The 20,628-nt window shown below is 39.4% G+C and overlaps 1 protein-coding gene across 10 annotated transcripts in view; it reads right to left on the reverse strand.

The window, feature by feature from the left end:
* Positions 1–20,628, reverse strand: part of LOC113127487 (receptor tyrosine-protein kinase erbB-4-like) — a 210,113-nt gene that overhangs the window by 141,727 nt on the left and 47,758 nt on the right. For 3 of the 10 annotated variants that reach the window (XM_026302128.1, XM_026302127.1, XM_026302129.1), the window contains exon 2: positions 12,436–12,507. The exons of 6 other annotated variants lie outside the window; for them this stretch is intronic. Coding sequence is in view for 1 of the 4 variants with exons in the window: in XM_026302126.1 (XP_026157911.1) it covers positions 12,441–12,444 (4 nt within the window). In the remaining 3 variants the exon portion in view is untranslated. The remainder of the gene's footprint in view (positions 1–12,435; positions 12,508–20,628) is intronic. One more of the 10 variants, XM_026302126.1, reaches the window with a different exon arrangement.

Genomic DNA, 20,628 nt, shown 5'->3' on the forward strand with positions numbered 1-20,628 from the left:
ATGACAGTAAATTTGGCAATAAAGCTGAAACTGTCCCCTAACATGATTAGAGTTTCCTTGTATTAGCTGTGGCAAGAGAGATGCTGTTAAACGGGTTAAATTGCTATTTCCGTAACATGTAAATTGCTGCCACACACAGAAACACAGAGACATGTCATTTTGCATATGTTTCATTGCTGTTGTGGATGGTTTGACAGTAACATTCCACAGTTTTTCAACTTTGGTTTTACTTGTACCTTATTTGACAATTTGTATGTGACAGCATTTTACTCCTCTACTGTTCAGAGCTGGAGAGTTGGCAACATTTCTGCAAGTGCGACAGGGCAGACTTAGCAAGACTTAAACTGCATGTTAATCAAGCATGTGACCACAGAAACTTTGGTAAAACAGCAGCAGATGAAAGCGTCAGCTCTGTGTGGAGGAAGAGACTGTACTGTTTCTCAAATCAATACCAGAAAACCAACAGAGCAAATTAAATATATCCATCATGTTTTCTATACTGTTTTTCACCAATTCAGGTTTGACTGCAGCTCTTTTAATTACAACATCTTGCACCCTCATTATCTACACTGGTTTAATGGCACCAGAGAGAATTAGCACCACCCACTGTTTATCTTGACAACCAACTCCTAACATTTGCATAATATTTTAAATGTGCATTTTTACACTACATTTGGATGGAACCTGGCTGATAATACACTGTATAATAATGTTTTAGAGGATGTGCTTGTAATTGTCCAGCAGAAGTTTTAGGAAGACCACATCTTATTTTAACATGGCAGTACATCCATCTGCTTGCAAGTTAAGTCCATTTACTACTAGTTCAAATTCATCTGTCAGAGTTCAACAAAGCTGAAGTGTGCTCAAAAGCACAAGCAACTCCACTAAAATGAATTCAATTTGATGTAAATTCACAAATGCCGGTGTGACCAGGCACTAAAGCTGATAAGACAGGTGTATTCAGTTGGAGCCTACTTATACCTGCCAGTGCTCTTTTAAGCCTTTCAATAAAAGTTGACACAGATAAAACAAGAGTTGGGGAATGACTGTAAATGAGGGGAGAAAATAGAAAAGATTAGCCTAAATTGGTCTGTTGGACTGCATATAAAAGAAAAAAGCCACAGGAAGAGGCAGATAAGAAAAAATGTGTTTGGACAGGAAGGCTGGGTTAGAGGGAAAAGGGGGATGATGGACTGATCAGTAGATGGACAGCTCGAGCGAGTAAGGAAGAGGGAGGAGTGACCAGGCTAAACACGCCTGTAGAAGCAGCTTGTGTGGCAGCAGGACGACTGTCACTGCTGCCTGCCAACCGTGGCCATGCTGGTGCTGCGAAGCGTCCACCTGTCACTCAAAGCTGTGTTTGTTTTAAGTCGCTTCCAGGCTGATTGTTATCACCACTTGAAGAAGAGGGTGGAGATATGCCCATAAAACACTGATAAATGAGAAATAAAACAAGGCTGTTAAATTTGTGTTTTCTTTTGAAGAAAATGCCTTCATGTGTAATTATATCTGAGATGCCACCAGCAAAGTTTGGACCCAGTTAAACAAAATCAACTAGAATTTTCATAATCAACACTAAACAGCAAGTGAAGGTGCCACAGTTACAGATCTAAACATAGTGACAGATCTCTTACTGACTCCCTAACAGCGGGAATGTGTAATTTGTGTTGGCTGAGATGTTAAACATTTATTCCGTTAACTCTTTCCATGTATAGTTCTATGTTTGCAATTAATGAAGACAGCTTCTGTGTCCATGAATATTTGAACCTTACCAAAAAAAAAAAAGAAAAAAACTCATGAGACGTTCTGTATCTGATGCCGTATCTACCTGCAGAACAACTCAGCGACCAGAGAACAACGTTTTCCAACAGCTACAACAAGAGTCACAATAATTAGCCTGTCGGAGAGCAGAGTGGGAGTTGAGTGTGCCTGGCTGTTAGCACACAAAGCAACAGTCAACAGCTCTGCGTGTGAACGTGTGTGTGTGTGTGTGTGTGTGCGTGTGTGTGTATGTGTGTGCGTGAATAGTGGGGGGACCATTCTCACAGCCTGTCCTGACCGCCCTTCCATCTGCGGGCATGCCGGGTGCCCGCCTGTTGGCCCTCCTGTGCCAGGCACTGTGACGTGGTTGCATGGTAACAGGTCTGAGAGGGCGGCTAGAAGCTGCTCTGGCCAAATGGTTTCAGCAAAACACAGACTTCATTGGAGACTGGGCTTTAAACTGTGGAAGCTGCAGGTACTAAAAAGATGTTTTGAACTTAACATTTAATGTGGGAGACCTGAACCCCGCAGATCATTTAAAACTTGCATTAATTTGACAGTAGGTGACTTTACATCTACCACTAATGAAATGAACCAAATATAAATTAGAAAATTAACTTGAATTAGAAGGCACATTAGGAATCTTAACATTTTCTTCCAGCAGTAGCACGGCTACAAAAACAATGTGAAATATAGAACTTTGTGCTGTTTTTAACTAAAAAAAAAAAAAAAAAAATGGAGATAAAACTGAACAAAGGTAGGTTGTGCTATTAAGCAAAGTAAACTGGGAAATTATTAAATTACTTAATGAGATTTTTTATCTGGAAAGAATAAAACAGCAAATTATTCAATTTCCCTTGTACGCAGTAGCTGCTTAGGTATAAACTCAGGAACTTTTCTCAATATTATCTACACACACAGAGTTGCTGATGACAGGAATCAAAGTTACTGTTTACTGGATATTTTCTGGTCTTCTCACACCTGGTTTCATTATTGTGTGAAAGAAAAGGGGAAGCAAACAAGTGGCTGTGCAGATTTTCCCCAATTCTACTGTACATCCAAAATGTACATCATTAAATGCCTGTCATACCACTGTGAGACAAATATGGAATAAAAGCATCTCCACATCTTTATCTTTAAGGTCTGAAGGATAATATGATGTTTTGATTAAAGTTACTACTGCCTCTGTTTATGAATGCCCTATTTCTAACTTGATGTTACTGATGCTGTTTTATAACACAACATGCCACAAAGGCTATAAACTGGAAGTGTTGTTATTTTATTCTTCTCTGAGACAACCCCTTCTTGGATCATATTAAATAAGTTTTATTCTATCCCTTCTTTCATCTCACCTCATTTTTAGAATATCACACTGAATCAACCTTTCACAGAAACTCCACGTCTCTTCAATGCATACAGATTTGTATTTCAGTTCACGCTAAATCAGACGTGAATAGTATTAGCTTGGAGGAGATAAGGTGAAAACTAGTCTTGTGCAGTGAACAAGCAAGAACACAATTTCTTTTTCCATTCACAAACAAAATGAGACTCCCCTAAAAAAATCTCTCTTCCTCCCTGCCTCCCTCATATGCACTTACACATGCAGACAGACACATACGGTATGCACACAGGCAGCTGTCTTAAAATAAAATGAGATAGCGAAACAGTGGCTCAATCATCCGTGACTCCATTTTACTCAGCGGCACCACAGGAAAATTAATTGCACTAATTGAGTAACAGAGTTCAGCAAACTGGTATTCTCATTTTCCACATTCATTAGGCACTCTCTTTGTGAGAGCATCCCTGAGGTGACGCTGTGTGTACAGCAGCAGGGGAGGCAGGAAAGTCGACAACACTGGATCCAGTGGCAAGCAAATACAATCTGCAACCACACACACATATACACACACATGCAAATTAAAATACCTTATGCAACCTTCGTCATTATGATAAGTGGTTACAATGACTTGCAGCCTCTGCCTGCTCTAAGGTTTTTTTTCACTAAGAATTTCCTTTACAATGGATTTCACACAGTTGCAGTGTGTTTGCTTGTGGGCTTGTGACTGCACAGGCATGTATGTGTGAATGACAGACTAGCTGACAACTCCAAACTGAATTATAATGTGATGCGAGCAGAGACGAAACAACACTGACAAGACAGAAGAGGTAGATAAAACTAGGTATCTCCAGTAGTGTGTTAACAGTGTGTTTGCAGGTGTGTATGGTTGCAGTGTTTTATCTGTATACTGCTATGTATGCATGCATGTGTGCACATATTCCTTTTTGTCACTGGGGGTGAGCGTCTGTACTACGGCACAGTTGATCTGTGTTTGGTCTCACAAAATGCTCACAACATACCAACACACAACACACAACACATACACACACACACATACACATACACACACACACAGCCCAATGCCACCGTCTACAGCAGTCAACTTCAGTGGAAACAGCAGGGAAAACAGCCTGAGAACAGAAATGGAAAGGGAGAGGTGGAGTAAGGAATAGTGTTCTCTTCCTGCACTATTGTTGGCAAAATGCATTTTATTTAATAAACTGGAGAGAATTCAGACTAACACAGTCTGTTACACAGCTTCCAAAACTAAGTGACACCAAGCAGACTCCCCTGCACTTCATAGGTTGATATTTGCTTCACTACAGCTCCTGTGAGGCAATTTCAGCTGTATATCCTACTAACAGTCTTTTAAGATTATACAGATTTTAAGCACAGTTTTAACAGAAGATAGGATTTCTGGTGTAATGCTTAAAACAGTTCCAGGGCTGCCAGTCTGAGACAAAAACATACATAAGATTTGGGTGGTCATCATTTTGCAAAAGCAGAATTTTGGATGCAAACCTATAAATCCGAAAGTAATTGCTGTGATTAGTGGATCTTTTCAGCAGCAAAACAAAATCACATGGTGCTTTGTGTAAAGCTTTTTAAAACTTTTTTGAGGGACAATTTCAAACAGAACTGCAAGCAATGGATGCCCCTAGATGCTTTTCTAGTAGTACTATAGCCCCCTTTTTTAGCAAGAAAATGAAAATTAATATTTTCTTTGCCAATTTCTGGTGTTACTTGGCAGTAACCATGGCATGATAGAACCTGCCAGGACATCATTTGTAACTACCTCTTATGTTGATTATATCTTTTATTTCGTGCATTGACTGAATTTCTGTGACTGTATGTTTAATATACAGGGAAGCAAGAGAAGGAGAGCTAGTGTGAGAAATGTGAAACACTGAGATACCGTTCGACAAAAACAGATACAGAGAGTCTAAAGAGAGCAGAGAGAGGAACAATTCTTAGGAATGGAAGAAACAATTTTCCCACATCAACTGCACACAAAACTGTCTGTGTGCACGTGTGTGTGAGAGTGTGTGTGTGTATGTGTGTGCATACACTTCCCACTGTTGTTCTCCTTTTTTCTACTATCATGTGTAAATGCAGTTGTGTGTGTGTGTGTGTGTGTGTGTGTGATCTGCTGCCAATTATTAGGGGTTTCAGCCACAAGATGGACACAGATGAGTTCACTTCAAGCTCTGCATCTCACTGCAGTGTCACCCGCCACTCAAAACCCAGGCATTGGACTGTTCTGATGCTCTATCCCCATAATCCATCAAACTCAAATGGAGTCAGAAAGGTGTTTTGATTGGACTTTTTGTCTAATTGCTATGAGACTGAAACTCAGCGTAGAAGGACTTTGGTGGGGACAGACCTGATAGATGTCTACAGGAAGAATCAAATTTTGGCTGCTAGCATTTTAATAACCCATTATTAATCTGACAATAGACAAATTCTATACAGTTCATTACATGTCCAAAAATAGAAAAATATATCATCAACTAACAGTCACTGCAATAAACAAAACTGGCCAAAAAATATGTCCAAAAACCAAGCAAGCGAATAATTTACAGTAACCAATAAAGAAAGCAAATCCAACATACCATGTTTGCTACTTTTTCTATAACACTAACTTCACCATTGCCAAAATAGTTATCAATTAATCATTTATTTCACCAACTGTAAATAAATAAAAAATAAAGGTCATAAAATCAAATTTTTATTACATTCGCACACAATACACTGCCACACTATTAGCTCAGCTAATTTGACTGCTTTAATGCCTAACCCTGATATTCATACTGTGTACTTCATCAACACTTTCAAACTCACACTGATTAACAGCAGAAATAAACATCTAATGTGACGGAAAAGGGCTCTTCATATTAGAGGTCCCTTTACAGAGATGTCTTATGTCTTCCCTTCTACAACCCAGTGTTGCCCTATTAGTTCATTCTCTACACGTCTTCTGTTTTTTTATACATATTTATGTATTCTCCTCACTCTCCTTCCCATACTGTATCCCCTCTACTGCCCCCCCCCACCGGTGTAAGCCGAGTGGAATAATCACCTGTTACGCTTCCTGACAAAACACTAAAGCTGGTGTGAAGCCAACATGAAGAGTGAGCTACCAGAGTGTGAAATCTATCTATCAGCCAATCTCATGCACTCACTGAGAGCGCGCCGCTTGACACAGTTTGCCACGCCATTTATTGAGCCTCCGCTAACTTGTATCACGCCAATGGCAAAGTACACACATTAAAAGTACCCACATGGACACACACAGTGCAGAAAATACTTTCTATTTGTAATCTGCAATAAATGGCGTTTTAACTATGCTGTTAGAGAAACACATTACAATTATAGTTAGGGCTAATATTTTACATGTTCATGAGTTTACTCGTGCAATGTATGTGCCTTACTGCTCTTAGAAATGCTAAGATGCAAACTACAAAAAGAGCCTACAAGACACATCACAGTAACATCACGTGACACTTCCGACGAAGACTACAGGAAATAGTCATAACATGATAAGCAGGTAAACAAATGCCTCTGTCTGATTAAAAGAATTGTAGGCGTAGTAAAACAGACAGACAGTATGAACTTCTATGAAAGATATAGAATGTATGTGCCTTGTTTAAAGATCCAGATGCCAAAAGTAGAATCCTCAGTTGCCTCACAGATTGGAAGTATCTTCACTCTATAATTATTACACTGCAAAAGCAGAAGGGCTGCAACTAATGGTTTGGCAACTGAGGCAAATGAAGAGCATTTTTAAAAATCAATTAATCATTTAGTTTCCAAACTTTTTGTTTAGTAGCTTAGCAGTAGTTTTTAATTGATATATGTAACAAAGGCTAAATCATATAAAATCATATAAATCATTGAAAATAAAATACCTATTATATTAACAATTATGTAAAACAGAAAATCAGCTAATTCTCACATTTGAGAAGCTGGGACCTAGTGATTTTATTTGTGATTACAAAAATGATACTTTTAAATAAATGACAATAAATGCTACATATTAATAGCAATTACTTTTTTTGCCAAGCAACCAAACAACTATGTCAAGCAATAGATGACAAGAAGCTGAGGTTTGTGCAAGCAAAGATACAAATATATATATATATATATATATATATGTATATGTATATATATATGACTACAAGCAACAATGGAACACTGTCTATATATGCTGAAAAATTATGTATATAGAAAAATGCTTATTATGTACTCACAGTGACACTCTCAGCCATGCTGTGTCTCTGCAGCAAGGACGTGATCTGACTGCATGGTAATCCTCCAGTGAATTATATAGTGAGTGAAAATGATGTGATGTGTGGCAAATGCCCGCACTAAATATTTACAAAAGTCCCATAACTGATCTGAATGAGCCCTTTGAGAGTCACTTGGGAGGTAACACAATGGGAGAGGAGTGACCTTGCAAGGGAGAAAGGCAGGAAAGAAAGGCGGCAATTATGTGGCGCGTGAATGCCTCGGCTGTTGAGGAGCAGAGGAGGCTAAGGCGAAAAAAAAAAAAGGTGGAGGATCATCACTCTGCAGTTTGCCTGTGGAGACAGTGAGAGAGATGGAAGGAGGGATGGGGACAAAGGACAGGCAGGAATGGTACACATTCCCTCATCCACTAGTCTCCTGGGACTGGACATGTGAAGTTGCTGCACTAACAAAGCTTAAAGCCACTGATCGTTATTGGTCCACAGCCAAGCATTTTAACTAGTGACCCCGAGGCCTGCATATTATATGAAGAGGCACTGCTTCCAGGAACATTAGACAGTTTATTTTTGACTTCATTCAGATATTCTCAAGTGGATTTGACTCCAGAGAGTCACTGATGTGATATGCTTGGTTTTCCTGTAAGAGAGTGTATCAGGTGAGTGTGTCTTAAGAGGTTGGGTAAAACATTTTGACACAACCCATCTATCCGTTGGGTTGTGTCAAGGGATTGCATCAAATGTGACAAGTATAATGCTGAGGTGTGTATGAATGTACTGTATGTGTGTCTTCATTCAGTGTGGCTGTCAAAGATATGGACAGGCACACTTGCTCTTTTATGAGTGGACCTGGTGAAGCACTACTGGGACACAATGTCAAAATGAAAGAGGAGAGGAGAGGAAAACAAAGACGCGAGGAGGAGAGGAGAGAGGAGAGGCGATACAAGACCTCCCCTAGATATTACCCTTATCTTACTCTGACTGCTATGCAAATTTTACGCAATTTTAATTTTTCAGATGTTGCAGTCAAAAGTCAAAAATGTCTTCTTTACCGCTAAAGATCAGTTTAACAAATGATCAGTCACTGAAGCACACAAGCTGCCAATAATAAAGTGCTGGTGCATGCTAGATATGTAACTGTTCGTCACATATTCTACAGTATGCATTCAAGGAAAAAAAAAAAAAAAAAAAAGACAAGGACTTTGGCAGGAAGTCCTTGTCTGTCTGGAATTGCTTCTTATGAGAGTGGCAGCAAAAGAAGAAACATTTAAATAAGGACAAGTCTGTATGGTAATCTCCAATGGAGTACATTCACCCTTAAAAGGTTCTCTGTAAAGAAGCAAAGAATGAATTCTGGACTATTGAGTAAAATTGAACCATATGAAATTTAAAGAAAAAAAAAGGAACTGTAATATTTTTGTAAGTAAACAGGCTACCCTATAATTCAGAGAAATATGGGCCAACTTCAGTGGGATTTCAGTGACAGGCTTTAAACCCCTACCCACCATTATCTTCATGCACACACCCTCAGTGCCACAGGCACAATCATTCTGTGTCCTTTACTCCCAGAAAGTCCATCTCAGCTCAGTGTGGGCCGACTCCAGTTCATTGGCTGACTCCAGTCCATTGGCTCACTCCAGTTCATTGGCTGACTCCAGTTCAGGGCCAAAAGTTCACAGCTGTCAGCTCCGAACTGATGGCTAACGTTTTTACAATCTTTTGGGGCATTATGGAGGAATCATTGTCTGTCTGAGCAAAAGCAGCAGGGGGCTCATCAGCCATTCCACGCGTCTCTGTGTCTCTGCCATGGAAGCCTTACATTAGGGGAAATCGAGCATAGTAAAAGATTCCCACCTCTGTATTACTTTTCCTTCCTTTTTACTCAATCTCTCTTTTTCCCTTTCCACTGTCTCTCTCCCTCACACCTCAATTCTTTATTGTCACTGGGGAGGGGGTGTCACTTTAATTCCACTGCTTCCCCTCTTTGACTTTGAATTAATGTACACCATGCTGAAAATGGTAAAGACGGGAGGTGTTTTTGCCCTTCTCTGAACACAGCCTCTCTTGATTTCAGTGAGACTGCTGGATGGCAGAACATGTGATCTTGCTCCCTGATGTGTTTGATTTCTAGACACGGCTTGAAGTTGCAGGGTTATGAGGGCCACTGCTTATATTTTACATGGTAGCTAGGGGGTAGCATACTGTGAAAACACCACTTATGTTTCTGGTTTTGAAACTTCATGAAAGGTCAATCTGCACTCAAAGAGAATTGGAAAACAGCTGCTCAAAAACTGTTGATGTGTTTTTTTTTTTTTTTTTTTTTCATTTAAAATATTTACATATGAGATGTTTCTGCCAAATGCGCTTATGCCAAAACTAATTTTTATATGTTTCTATTAAGGAAAGCATGCAAAGTAAAGAAAACACCAGAAGCAGAGTTCTCCTTCACAAACAAACCTGAGTAAAATCATTATAGTCACTTAATCCAAAAATCATCTAATCATCTGTAGCCAAAATATCTCATAGACACACTCCCATAAAAGTAACTGCTCACATCCTCACCAAAGCGTAAAGAGCTTTTAAACCCAGGACCGTCCTCACTGGCAATGGCTACAGCTTCTAACAACAATGTCACCATCCTGACATGCACTTGAGCGATGGACTTGGAATAAGTTTTCTCCTTTCAAATCTTTTTTGATATCCTTTCTTCTCAGCTGCATCCTGTGTCTGTAGAACTGTTTGTGAGGCAGTGGAGTCCACTCTGGGGTTTGAAGCTTGGAGGAAGACTGTCTGGAATACTTTGTGGTCACATTTTTACAAAAGGAGTTACTATTGGATTTCTGATTTGAAATAACAAATCCAGTGACCTTTAGAGTTCAGTCTGTATTACTAAATGCTTTGTGACTGAAGAGAGATACTACCTTCTAAAGAAATCAAACAGAAAAGTGCTCTTGCACCTTGTAGATAATTTGTTACACAGCAAGACAGTGAGTGTACGAGAGTCTACCAAGTGATCCTGACATTTTCATCTGTGTGTCAGATTTGTAGATAGTTTTGTCTGCCTAAGATTATAAATCTGGCATAGACCCCCAACATTGACAATGCATCTACTAAAAACCTCCGTAAATGATGGAGAAATGACCGTAAGTCCAACACGTAAATAGATGGAGAGGGTCAGTGCTGCTGTTTCTAACAACTGACATTTCATTCAAAACTACAAATATAAGCACCATGATGCTGCTAAAGGAAAATCATCTGTCAACTGCAAATCTTTCCTAGACCAAGTGGGTAAAGAGACCAACCAATCAACAAACACATAAGATATCCTCAGTTCAGTTGTCCTAGCACCACAGTTTGCCACTTGCAGTGCTTAAACAAGTTATGGTCTACACTCTTCAGGGCCCTAACAGCCATGAGGCTAAAATTAAACACAACGTGCATTTTGATCAACAAGGAGGCAACACCGAAGTCGTCACTCACGTATGAGGACTACTTGTCTGCCACAAACTCGTGGTTCTTCAGTTTTCCATTCAATATACCAGAGAGGAACACTGATTTTGAAGTCAGCACATGAATTAAATATTCTGTTCAGCTATTCTCTCAGTTTCAACTCCAGCATATAGTGTTAACAGATTTTTTTAAGTAAACATGTTAGCTTGGCCTGGTTTGAACTCTCTCCCTCACTTGAAGCAAATGAAGAATAGTTACACATAGTGTTGAAGAAAATCAAACAGCAAAATCTTAAATCGAATCTTACCCTGCTTAAGGCCTCATTTGGTGATCCCTCACAAATTTAAAATCTCGGCTAGGAGCCAAGAATCTGAGTGAATATTTGACTTTGACAGCAACTTAGAGCCTCATTAAACAAATGATGCAGTGAAGATCCACCTTTCAAAACAGATATGTAAACGACTGTTACCACCAAGGAATTGATGCTTGCGGCTATGATCTTTACCATTATAGAAAACAGGCCAGCTCCATTGAGCTTCACATAAAATAAATCGAAGAGGAGCAAATGGGTTTAATAGAGTATTGATGGTGGCCTTCATGTAACCTGAGCCATAGTGACCCCACTTTGACAGCAACATCAGGAAGGCCAGCCAAAATGTACCGCGGAGCTAATCACTTCAAAATCAAGCACAGAGCCGCTCTGTGTGTGTGTATGTGCGTGTGTGTTTATGCATTTATGAGGAGAAAGAGGAAGCAGAAAATGTGTGTGGGCGTACGCACATCTACTAAGTCAAACAGCACAATAATTAGCCAAAAATGAAAAGCAGTACTGAGGTTCAAATGTTTGGCAGATAGTAATTAACTGCTGATGGAAACATAGGGAGGATGAGGGTCAGTTCATTTCCTCACTTTTATCTGTGCGGCACAAAAAGGTGCTTACAATTGTCATGTAACGTGTATGTTTTTGACTGGCACTCTTACGGGGGACTGAAGAAATGACTTCTGTGTGAAAAATGTTCAGGAGATAAAAATGTTCCTGGAAGGAACCAGTTCGTTTGGTAAAATTAGCAGGTTAGTCAAAAATCTTTAGACAGATTTAGACAGGCACTGGCAAACTGTACTAAAAAATATCATCCTGTTAACTGATGTATTATTATACATTATTATTAGACTGTTAATACTAATGCACTGATGTGACAGAATGAGATTACCGCGGAGCCTGGTCAGGTGGAGGCACATTTAACAACGTCATATGCATTTAGGAATAGGTTATGTGCAGTCTGGACAATTGTTACATTAAAACATAGAAAAGTATTTCAAAACAGTATTTGATTTGGGCCTAGTTTTCACTAGAAACGTCTATGTCAAACAATAAGGTTATTAGCAATGCTAATGAAGGAAAATCTGCAAATTAACTACAGTTAGGCATACAAAATCAGCAGCTATTAGAAACACTGTATTTTCTCCCCATTTTATCTCTCACTCAGCAAATAATGATTGCATTTGTATTTCGATCAACTGTGCGAGACTACGTACACAACGAATAAGCAGTAGTGTTACATAAATTATGGCATAAACCAGATTTACCACATGATACTCAAAATCTCATAATTAGCATGAGTCACAATAAACAAGCCATACATTACTCATGACTATAGCAGGGGCCCATCTGCAAACACAGTCACAGGGAGGGAAGGACGATGCATGGCTTACCTAGAGGAGAGAAGAGACAAAATAAGAGTGATCATCATGTCAGTGTCATCGTATTCATAATTAATATCCCTCAAGGGTGAAACACACAGATGGTGTTGCAGCATGAGGTGTAAATACAGAGTAGGTATCAAATTTGTTAGCCAACCTGCGGCTATTTTACTCCTTTCTCCCCAATTTTTGCAGAATGCAACTCAAATACATCAAATGACTTTCTGGAGTTTGCACATTCTGATAAAAGGGGAGGAAACAAAGCTGAAAGTTGGCTGTAGTTACTGAAAAAGCACAACACACTGAGGCCCCGCTGAATATCAGCTGTTGACAATCCCATCATATCAGTGGGGCAATTTGTTTTAGTAAAACCAATTTTCAGGGTTAAAATACTATATACATATGTGTTTTATGTAGCAAAAATAGAACAGTTAGATAAATAAGCCACTCTGATTTTTTTTTCAAAGGAAGACAGATGACGTTTATTGTTATAGTCAATTCTGAGAAAAATGTCAAAAAGCTGCCCTGCAGTGAAGATGAAAGTGAAAGGGAAGCAGGATAAAGTAAGCAAGACGAACAGAGAGGGTGTGTGGGGGGGAATAAAAGAATGACACCGCAGGAGCAGGGAAGCCTCGGGGTTCTTGCCGTGCACTCATTGATTTCTCATTAGACAATTCAGACCTCGATTTCATCAGCCCAGGCAAAGAAAGACAGCTAATGAAGGCATGGCAGGTACTTTGGTCTTATTTCCTGCCAGAGGGCAAATTTCCACTCTCCTTTAGTTGGTGATTAGGGAAGAAGAGGATCTGGATTCAGTCATTGAAGCTCCCACCCATCTCTGGAATGGAAACCACTGTAAAGCTTTTTGACCAGCAGGTCTCTTCCCACAAAAATAGGATTTCCTAGTGCCGTTTTTTGGAGAGATTGATGTTTCTTCAGGTAAAACTATTGAGTACTTTTACTGGACCTGGAGGCACTAGAGAAGACATCAGGTATTAGACATATCCCATTACCTGATCCTGCTTCTAAAAAACAGCAAAAATGCTGGTCAGATGGTGCTCTTCATTGTCTGGTCAGGTGTAATGATTTCAGAGCATGAACAGCTCCCAGGTTAGACAGTAATGTCCACTGAATGGTTGGTTAGGTGCATATTTTTCTGTAAATTGGACAGAGCAACTCCAGATTAAAGAGCGTGGAGTCAGTCAGGCACATTCATTTCAGAAAATATACAAAACCCTCATTAGGTGGCACTGTGCACTCTGCAGCCACTGAGGAATTGATGGGAAAAACTCATTATTCTTTAGTGTGGGTTTAGGGAATAAATCTGAGAATAAAGATTAGTTTTATCTGTCAAATATCATATGAGGAAAAACTGCAGTATCTGCAGGCATGGTAAAAAGAATATTGTGTTTTATTGCTGTTGGAATCAGACAAGAGAGGCATTGCTGCTGATATATCAGCAAGAAGATCAGGTGGATTGCTGCTGGATAGGTTTTCAAATCTGTAACATGAGTGCACTGGAAGGCAATGAAAAGAGAGAGTGTGCGAGTGAAAGAGAAGACAAGAGAAAGAGGGATGTGTGTTTTATTCCACAACCAGATAAGTCAGGAGAGATGAAAGAGGTCTCTATTGATTTTATCAACATAGAGAAGGTCTATGTCTGGTGTTATTTTAACAGACACAGATGCAAACACAAGACAGAGATGTACTCCTATAGTCACACGCATTTAGGCAGCATACAGCTGGAGCCTGTAACACACACATACCATCACACACACACTGTTGCTGCCTCTAATTAACTCAGTTTCCCAAACAAAATAACGGTAGGGGCACAAATAACCACATCTGGGATTGGAGCACTCAGCATCAATATGAGACAGCCGGCCTGAGAATTATTGGTGGGGATATACTGGGGAAAGGGGCAAACACTGCAGCAGTGGGGATGTAGCAGACACACTGGCTGCAAAAATGAGAAGTGTGAAGCCTGATTATACACTATAGACACTAATAACGTCTTTCCATCTACTGTGAATAAGTTGTCTTACAGTACCACTGGTCACGATATTTCCCCATGTCTGGGGGACACACTGGATAAACTGCACTATGGTGTGTAAGTATATTTAAGTCCAAGTGTAAGTATATTTAAGTCCAAATGCATCCTGTGATCAAGAGAGTCTATCTCATCTTTTTCTCTTTTCACAAACAGCACACACAAAGCTCATGCTGCACTAGACGTGACCATGCACCAAGGCAGTGGATGAAGAGAAGTAACAGGGACGTGTGTGTGTGTTGAGGGATGGAGAGTGCTGTGATGGCATTGATCTTCATCAAGCAGGGCCCTTAGCTGTGGGGATTAGTGGCCAAAAGCGCACTAACTACTGTCCCGATGGATGAGCACTATGAATTATCATCCAAAATTTACATTAATTAAACTTTTTTTTTTTTTTTGTTTGATCTTGGCAACATTTGGTATCACACATTCTTTGGATAATACACAGATTTTTGGGAGATCAGGAAGTAGTGTGCTTCACCTTACTAAGTGTCATGCAGCTGAAAGTTTACCTCAGTCAGGGAACAGCTGGTGAGGCACAGTCATAAAATAAAAATGATGTTTTCAGAATCCACATTGTTTGTTTTCCTCAAATTGTGAAGCAGCTCTGGTGTGAATAAGAAGGTAATGTGTATCCCAGACTAGCGAACTGAAAAAAATAATACAGAAGCTATCATTCTTTCATCAGTAACACACTTGCCTATAGCTCAGCACTGAAAAATCAGCTTTGGTTCCCGTAGCAATCTGACAGTAGATGTTCAGCTTAGATGCTGCTGTTTTACTGCTCTTCTTCAAAATCTATTTGTTTCTTTTGATGTTTAAGGAAGACTTTTATGCATGAAGTTTTATTTAGCAGACTCTCTCTTTTTATGGATGAATTCCCTCATTGTCTCTCATCACTAAATACATTCCAGCAGGGAATCAAGGACACACCCTTGCCTTACAAACTTCCCAAGAGAAGGTGTGAATTTCCAAACAGTGCGTGTGTTTATTTGATGCTGTATTGTTAGCAAATGTGCAGGGGAAGCTGCATCCTGCCACCCTGCACCGCCGGAGAAATGCCCTCCAAACATAATTACTATGGATCTCCCTGCTGCATAAATGGCGTTATCACAGTTTGTCTAATTGTGAAAGCTGTGATCAACATAAAGAAAGGCTGGGCCTGTGAATGTGTGTCTGTTTATATGTGTGCCCTTCCTCTTTTTCCTATCATCTTGGTCTGTTTATGTTTGTGTGCTTTGGATATTGTTCTGTTTGGGGCAAATTAATGGAAATCTTAAAGCTACAAAATACAATATTTTATACAATAGTGTGTTTCCAATGTTGTGATAGGAGAAAGACCCTGACCTGTACAATGCTCTCATTGCTCACACAAAGCTGTGACTGGTCTTCACAGAACCCTGACCTCAACCCCACTCAACATCTCTGGAAAGAGCTGCAGTGCTGACTGTGAGGTAGACCTTACCAACCAACAGCTAGCGTCGAGTTCAGCACCCCAACCTGAACCCGACATCAAGGCCCAGACATCAAATAAGCTTATGTTTGTGTCAGCTTGTTGGATATAGCTTCAAGCTCAAATTAGATTATTTTCAAATGTAACTTAAGAAAATTCTGCCTCTGCGAATCTTCTGCACACTAAGGAAGAGACAGAGTGCAGCCTTTGCAGCTGACCAGTGGAGGACACTGTAAATCTACAGAACTTTTTGGACTGTTGTCAAATACAGCAAGTCCATGTTCATCTGGGTAATACTATGAAAAAGTAAAGTTCATCTACAAACCAGTAATGAAAATTTATTATAGTGTTTTGTGTAGTTTGCCACTAAACTTATGGCATGTTGGCAACTAGATCATAAAAGTTTGTGTTATCAGCCAAATTCATTTTTATACTGTGTGTGTGAAAAAAGCAGGCATGTAACTTTGTCTTTGAAAAAGAATAACTGAAAACAGAGCTTTGGTCTAATGTCGAGTTCAGGTCTCAGAATTGACAGTTTATGTGTGGGAGGTTTGGGTTTGCAATGTGCAGGTCTTGGTTTTTACCACTGTACAAATCAGTGCTGGACCCCACTGCAGTGTTTGTGGCTGAATGAGTGCAAATCCCTGCAACCAGCTTCCAAAATATGGCAGAAACTCTTCCCAGAAGAATGGAGATTATTATGGCAAGAGATTAAAGCCCATCATTTTGCAATGTAATGCTCAATTATCACATATGGGTGTAATATTCAGTTGTCCAGATATTTTTGAGCATGTGTTTTATCTTGCTAAAATATACCCACAATGACAATAAAGTTTTTATTTCCAAAACTGACATACAATTTATAAAGTATTACCATTACACATAGAACCTAGAAGAGAAATGTACATAGAGTAGATATTTAAATATTCATTCAGCATAGATGGCCTATCAGAAATCCACCAGGGTTTCAACATCGCCTTCACACCTCCTGGCCAGCACTTAACACCCCACCACACACCCACTTTCCACCTATCACCATAAAGGGTAGATGTCAGCTTTAACAAACCTTCTCAACATTAAACAAGACATGTCATATCACCTTTTCCACTGCTGCAGCAATAAAACCTCCCTAAATATTAACACAAACCCAAACTGGATATATACTATCTCTGGAAAGGAAGCCACAGGTAATCACCTCATCTCTTCTACCTGCATGCAATAATTAGTTCTCCTGCCATGATGCTGTCAATATGCATTGGACAATAGTCAATATGCGCATATAGTACTGTAGACATGTGGTAAAAACATAATGAGCTAATGTGCGAGGACCCGTCTACATCCTGTAAAAAAGTATATTAAATGATTCATCTTTCCAGCAGTTAGAAGCCACAGCAGATAACTGATTGCCTATGGTCAGCCTTAAAAAGAAAGGGGGCTATGGTGAAGGTGTCCTTGAGAGATTTGTGTGTGTGTACGTGTATATCGTGTGTGTATACCCAGCGGGTGAAGCAGGCGAAATAGAGGGAGGTTTGATGTCTCCCACACATAAACCATGATTAACACAGTTGGTTTTCAAAGATCTGAGCATCGCCAAGAAATAGTGCTTAACTGCACTTAGGCAAGCACACACAAACATGCACAAGAACACACACACACACACAAATACACCCACATTCAGAGACAATGCATGACAGACAGAGAAGGGAAAAAGGACCGCTAAATTACTGTTCCACAGCCATGCCACGTGTCTTTAAATATGCCATATTACAAATCATTATGCTCTATTCATTCTCTCTCTTCAGACAATAGCTCTCACTTCAAAACAATTAGAGTGCAATGACACAAACCCTTGATGAAAGTGGTGTCGTTATTTAAAAGGACTGAAAATGATACAAATGATTTATGCGACGACTTGGGAGAGCCTCGCTTTTCAACAAAAGCCAATTGACCCCCCCCACAACCCACCACCACCCCTTCTACCAACCCCCACACCCACACTTGTGTGATTGAACCGTGGCGTAATCTGTCATTCAGTGTCGGGCACTGCCAAGATTTCATTACAATAGGAACTAATGTGAGAAAAGCAATTATTCCACTCCCATAATGCACTACTTCAGCACAACGGTGACCTTTCCGTCTGTGATTGTTCATTTTTAAAAAGTGTTCCCTGCAGTGAATATACATGAATATCAACACTGAGCACAGAATATTTAATCTCACCTTTTGCCTTCCCTGTGAGCGTGGACGGTAATGAAACTAATTTAAGTTTCTCTGAAATCCAAAGCCATGGATTTTGATTTTAATGTTATTTACTAAAATGGCTAATCTGACAAGATTGCCAACACAAAACACTGATTGTTACATTATGTGCATCGTATGCACAGATAATTAACAGCATATTCTTTGATATATTTCTCAAAGAAAAACCATCAGAAAAAGTTAAATGTACAACTACAATAAGCAGCAAACCTCAATGTGCACATAAAGAATTCAAACATATCAGGATTAAACAGAAACACATCAACACGTACATACTTCAGTATAGTCAAAAGGTCCAACTGAAAAGAAAAATGTATTTCAAACTACAAAGTAGAGGATTACTGTACTTCAATATTTTATTGGCCGACATATGCACAAATACAATGTACTTGCACGTTTAATCAGTTGCAATAGCAACAGTCTGAATAGATGCCCCCTGTCTGGTAAATACAGACATCTTCACACACCCACAGTTTGTAGCCCCAACTAAGACCAACAAATGACTGTGTCAAATTCAACAGATACTATTAAACAACTTCATCCTCATCAAAGTAGAAAGATCCATGACTACTAAACGGATATGTCAAAGTAGCTGAGTAGCCCTTTAAGTGAAAATCAACTAAAACAAATTGCTACATAAAATAATTCAATGGATCTCATTACTATCATCATTACCATCATCATCACAGTATCTACTGAATGAAACATTCTTAGATCTGACATTCTCCACTTTTGATATATTTTAATTTAAACCTCAATAAGAAGATTTTTAAAACACCCTTGATACAAATTTATCATCATATTGACTCTGCCTTCAGTTACATAATGTCAGACTGGGCCTAGGAGTAACAGCATACAGTCTTTAGCAACCTAAAGCTCCAAACCTTCATTGATTCCAGAGTAAAAGCCCCCCTGAGGCCAATTTGTGATACTGAATTGATATTTGATTTGACTAAAATTCTTGTCATAATACATCAACTAATGATGGGAGTCTCTGTGCTCAAGACTAAACTTGATACTTAAAGATAACAGGACAATGTTTCATTGCTGCACATGCACAAAAACCTCTCCGTCAGGACATTGGGACAACAGGCCTATTTTCAGAAAACATAGCTACATAAAAACAGTATAGACCAAGGTTTTACATAATTTCCTATTTATACCATAAAGTAAGTTAATTTATCAGGGTGCTTTAGTATACTGTTTGAACTTTGTATCACAGTAGTGGTTTGAAAATAAGCTTTATCCAATATGAACATAAGCCTTATAGTTTTTTAAGCATTTCCACTCATGCTGATATGCCATCTTGTCTCCTGGTTAAACTGCAACTCTAACATATAGTTTAGCATCTCCCAGGAAATTAACCATCTGTGTTGAAAGGAAATAGAGGAGGTAAAGTTGAATAAATGAAATTGTTAACAGCCCTGCTGGCTTTAAACACGCCAAAAAAGTCTTCATTCAAAATGTAAAACTTTTAATACATTTCTAGAGTATCAATAGGTTAATAATTTATGTGACGCTAAGGCAAAAAATAGGTACCACAAAGTATTAAAATTTGTCACAAGGACAATCAAACACTTCTGTTCAATGTTTTAGCAGTAGCAGCAATATAACATGGTAAGTTAAATGCTTGAGAGAAAGTACTGGCTCTGCCTAATGATAGATGTATAGCAAAGATCTGCTTCCGCCTACATTTAGGCTCATATCGCCCCTCAGTGTTTGTAGCCCTCACTGTGTAACCCCCTTCCTCATTCTCCACTTCTGTTTGATTTCTCTGAGCTTGTCAACCCAGGCTCCTGCTTGTCCAAGAGACTCTGAACCATTAAATATTCATCTGCTCTCATCAATTGCTCCCCCAGTCCTTTTGGAGGAGAAAAAAAAATGACATTGAATTATTCAGGGCCCAATCAAGGCTATTTCTGGCAACTGGCTTGACGTAGATGAGGTGGCGCTGCAGGCCCCAGTGTTTGTGTGTTTTGATCTGGTGGCTCTGTTAACTCCATGTCCATCCTCAGCTGTCACAATTACAGGCATTACACCATTATGCAGGGGTCATCAAATGCCTGCTTTTCTCCTGACTGCAATTTCCCATCACTGCTGCATGGCTCAAAGATTTCAATAGAAATACTAAATTGCTGGATGATATTCTGCAAGAAGATGTTTTTTTCTCATGCACAGATAAGGAGTGTGAGAGCTCCACAGTAAAAAACACACGTTAAAGCTTTCCTATATGTCTTCCATACTGTCTACCCCCTTTAGTCTAATAATTAGACCAGAAGAAACAGGTCTGTTCATGCAAGAGACAGACAGTAAGTGATTTCATTCAGTCTTGCAACAGGCCCAAGAGAATACTTTACAGAGCTGCACAGGA

Source organism: Mastacembelus armatus, chromosome 2 (genome assembly GCF_900324485.2).
Source record: "Mastacembelus armatus chromosome 2, fMasArm1.2, whole genome shotgun sequence".
Taxonomy (NCBI): domain Eukaryota; kingdom Metazoa; phylum Chordata; class Actinopteri; order Synbranchiformes; family Mastacembelidae; genus Mastacembelus; species Mastacembelus armatus.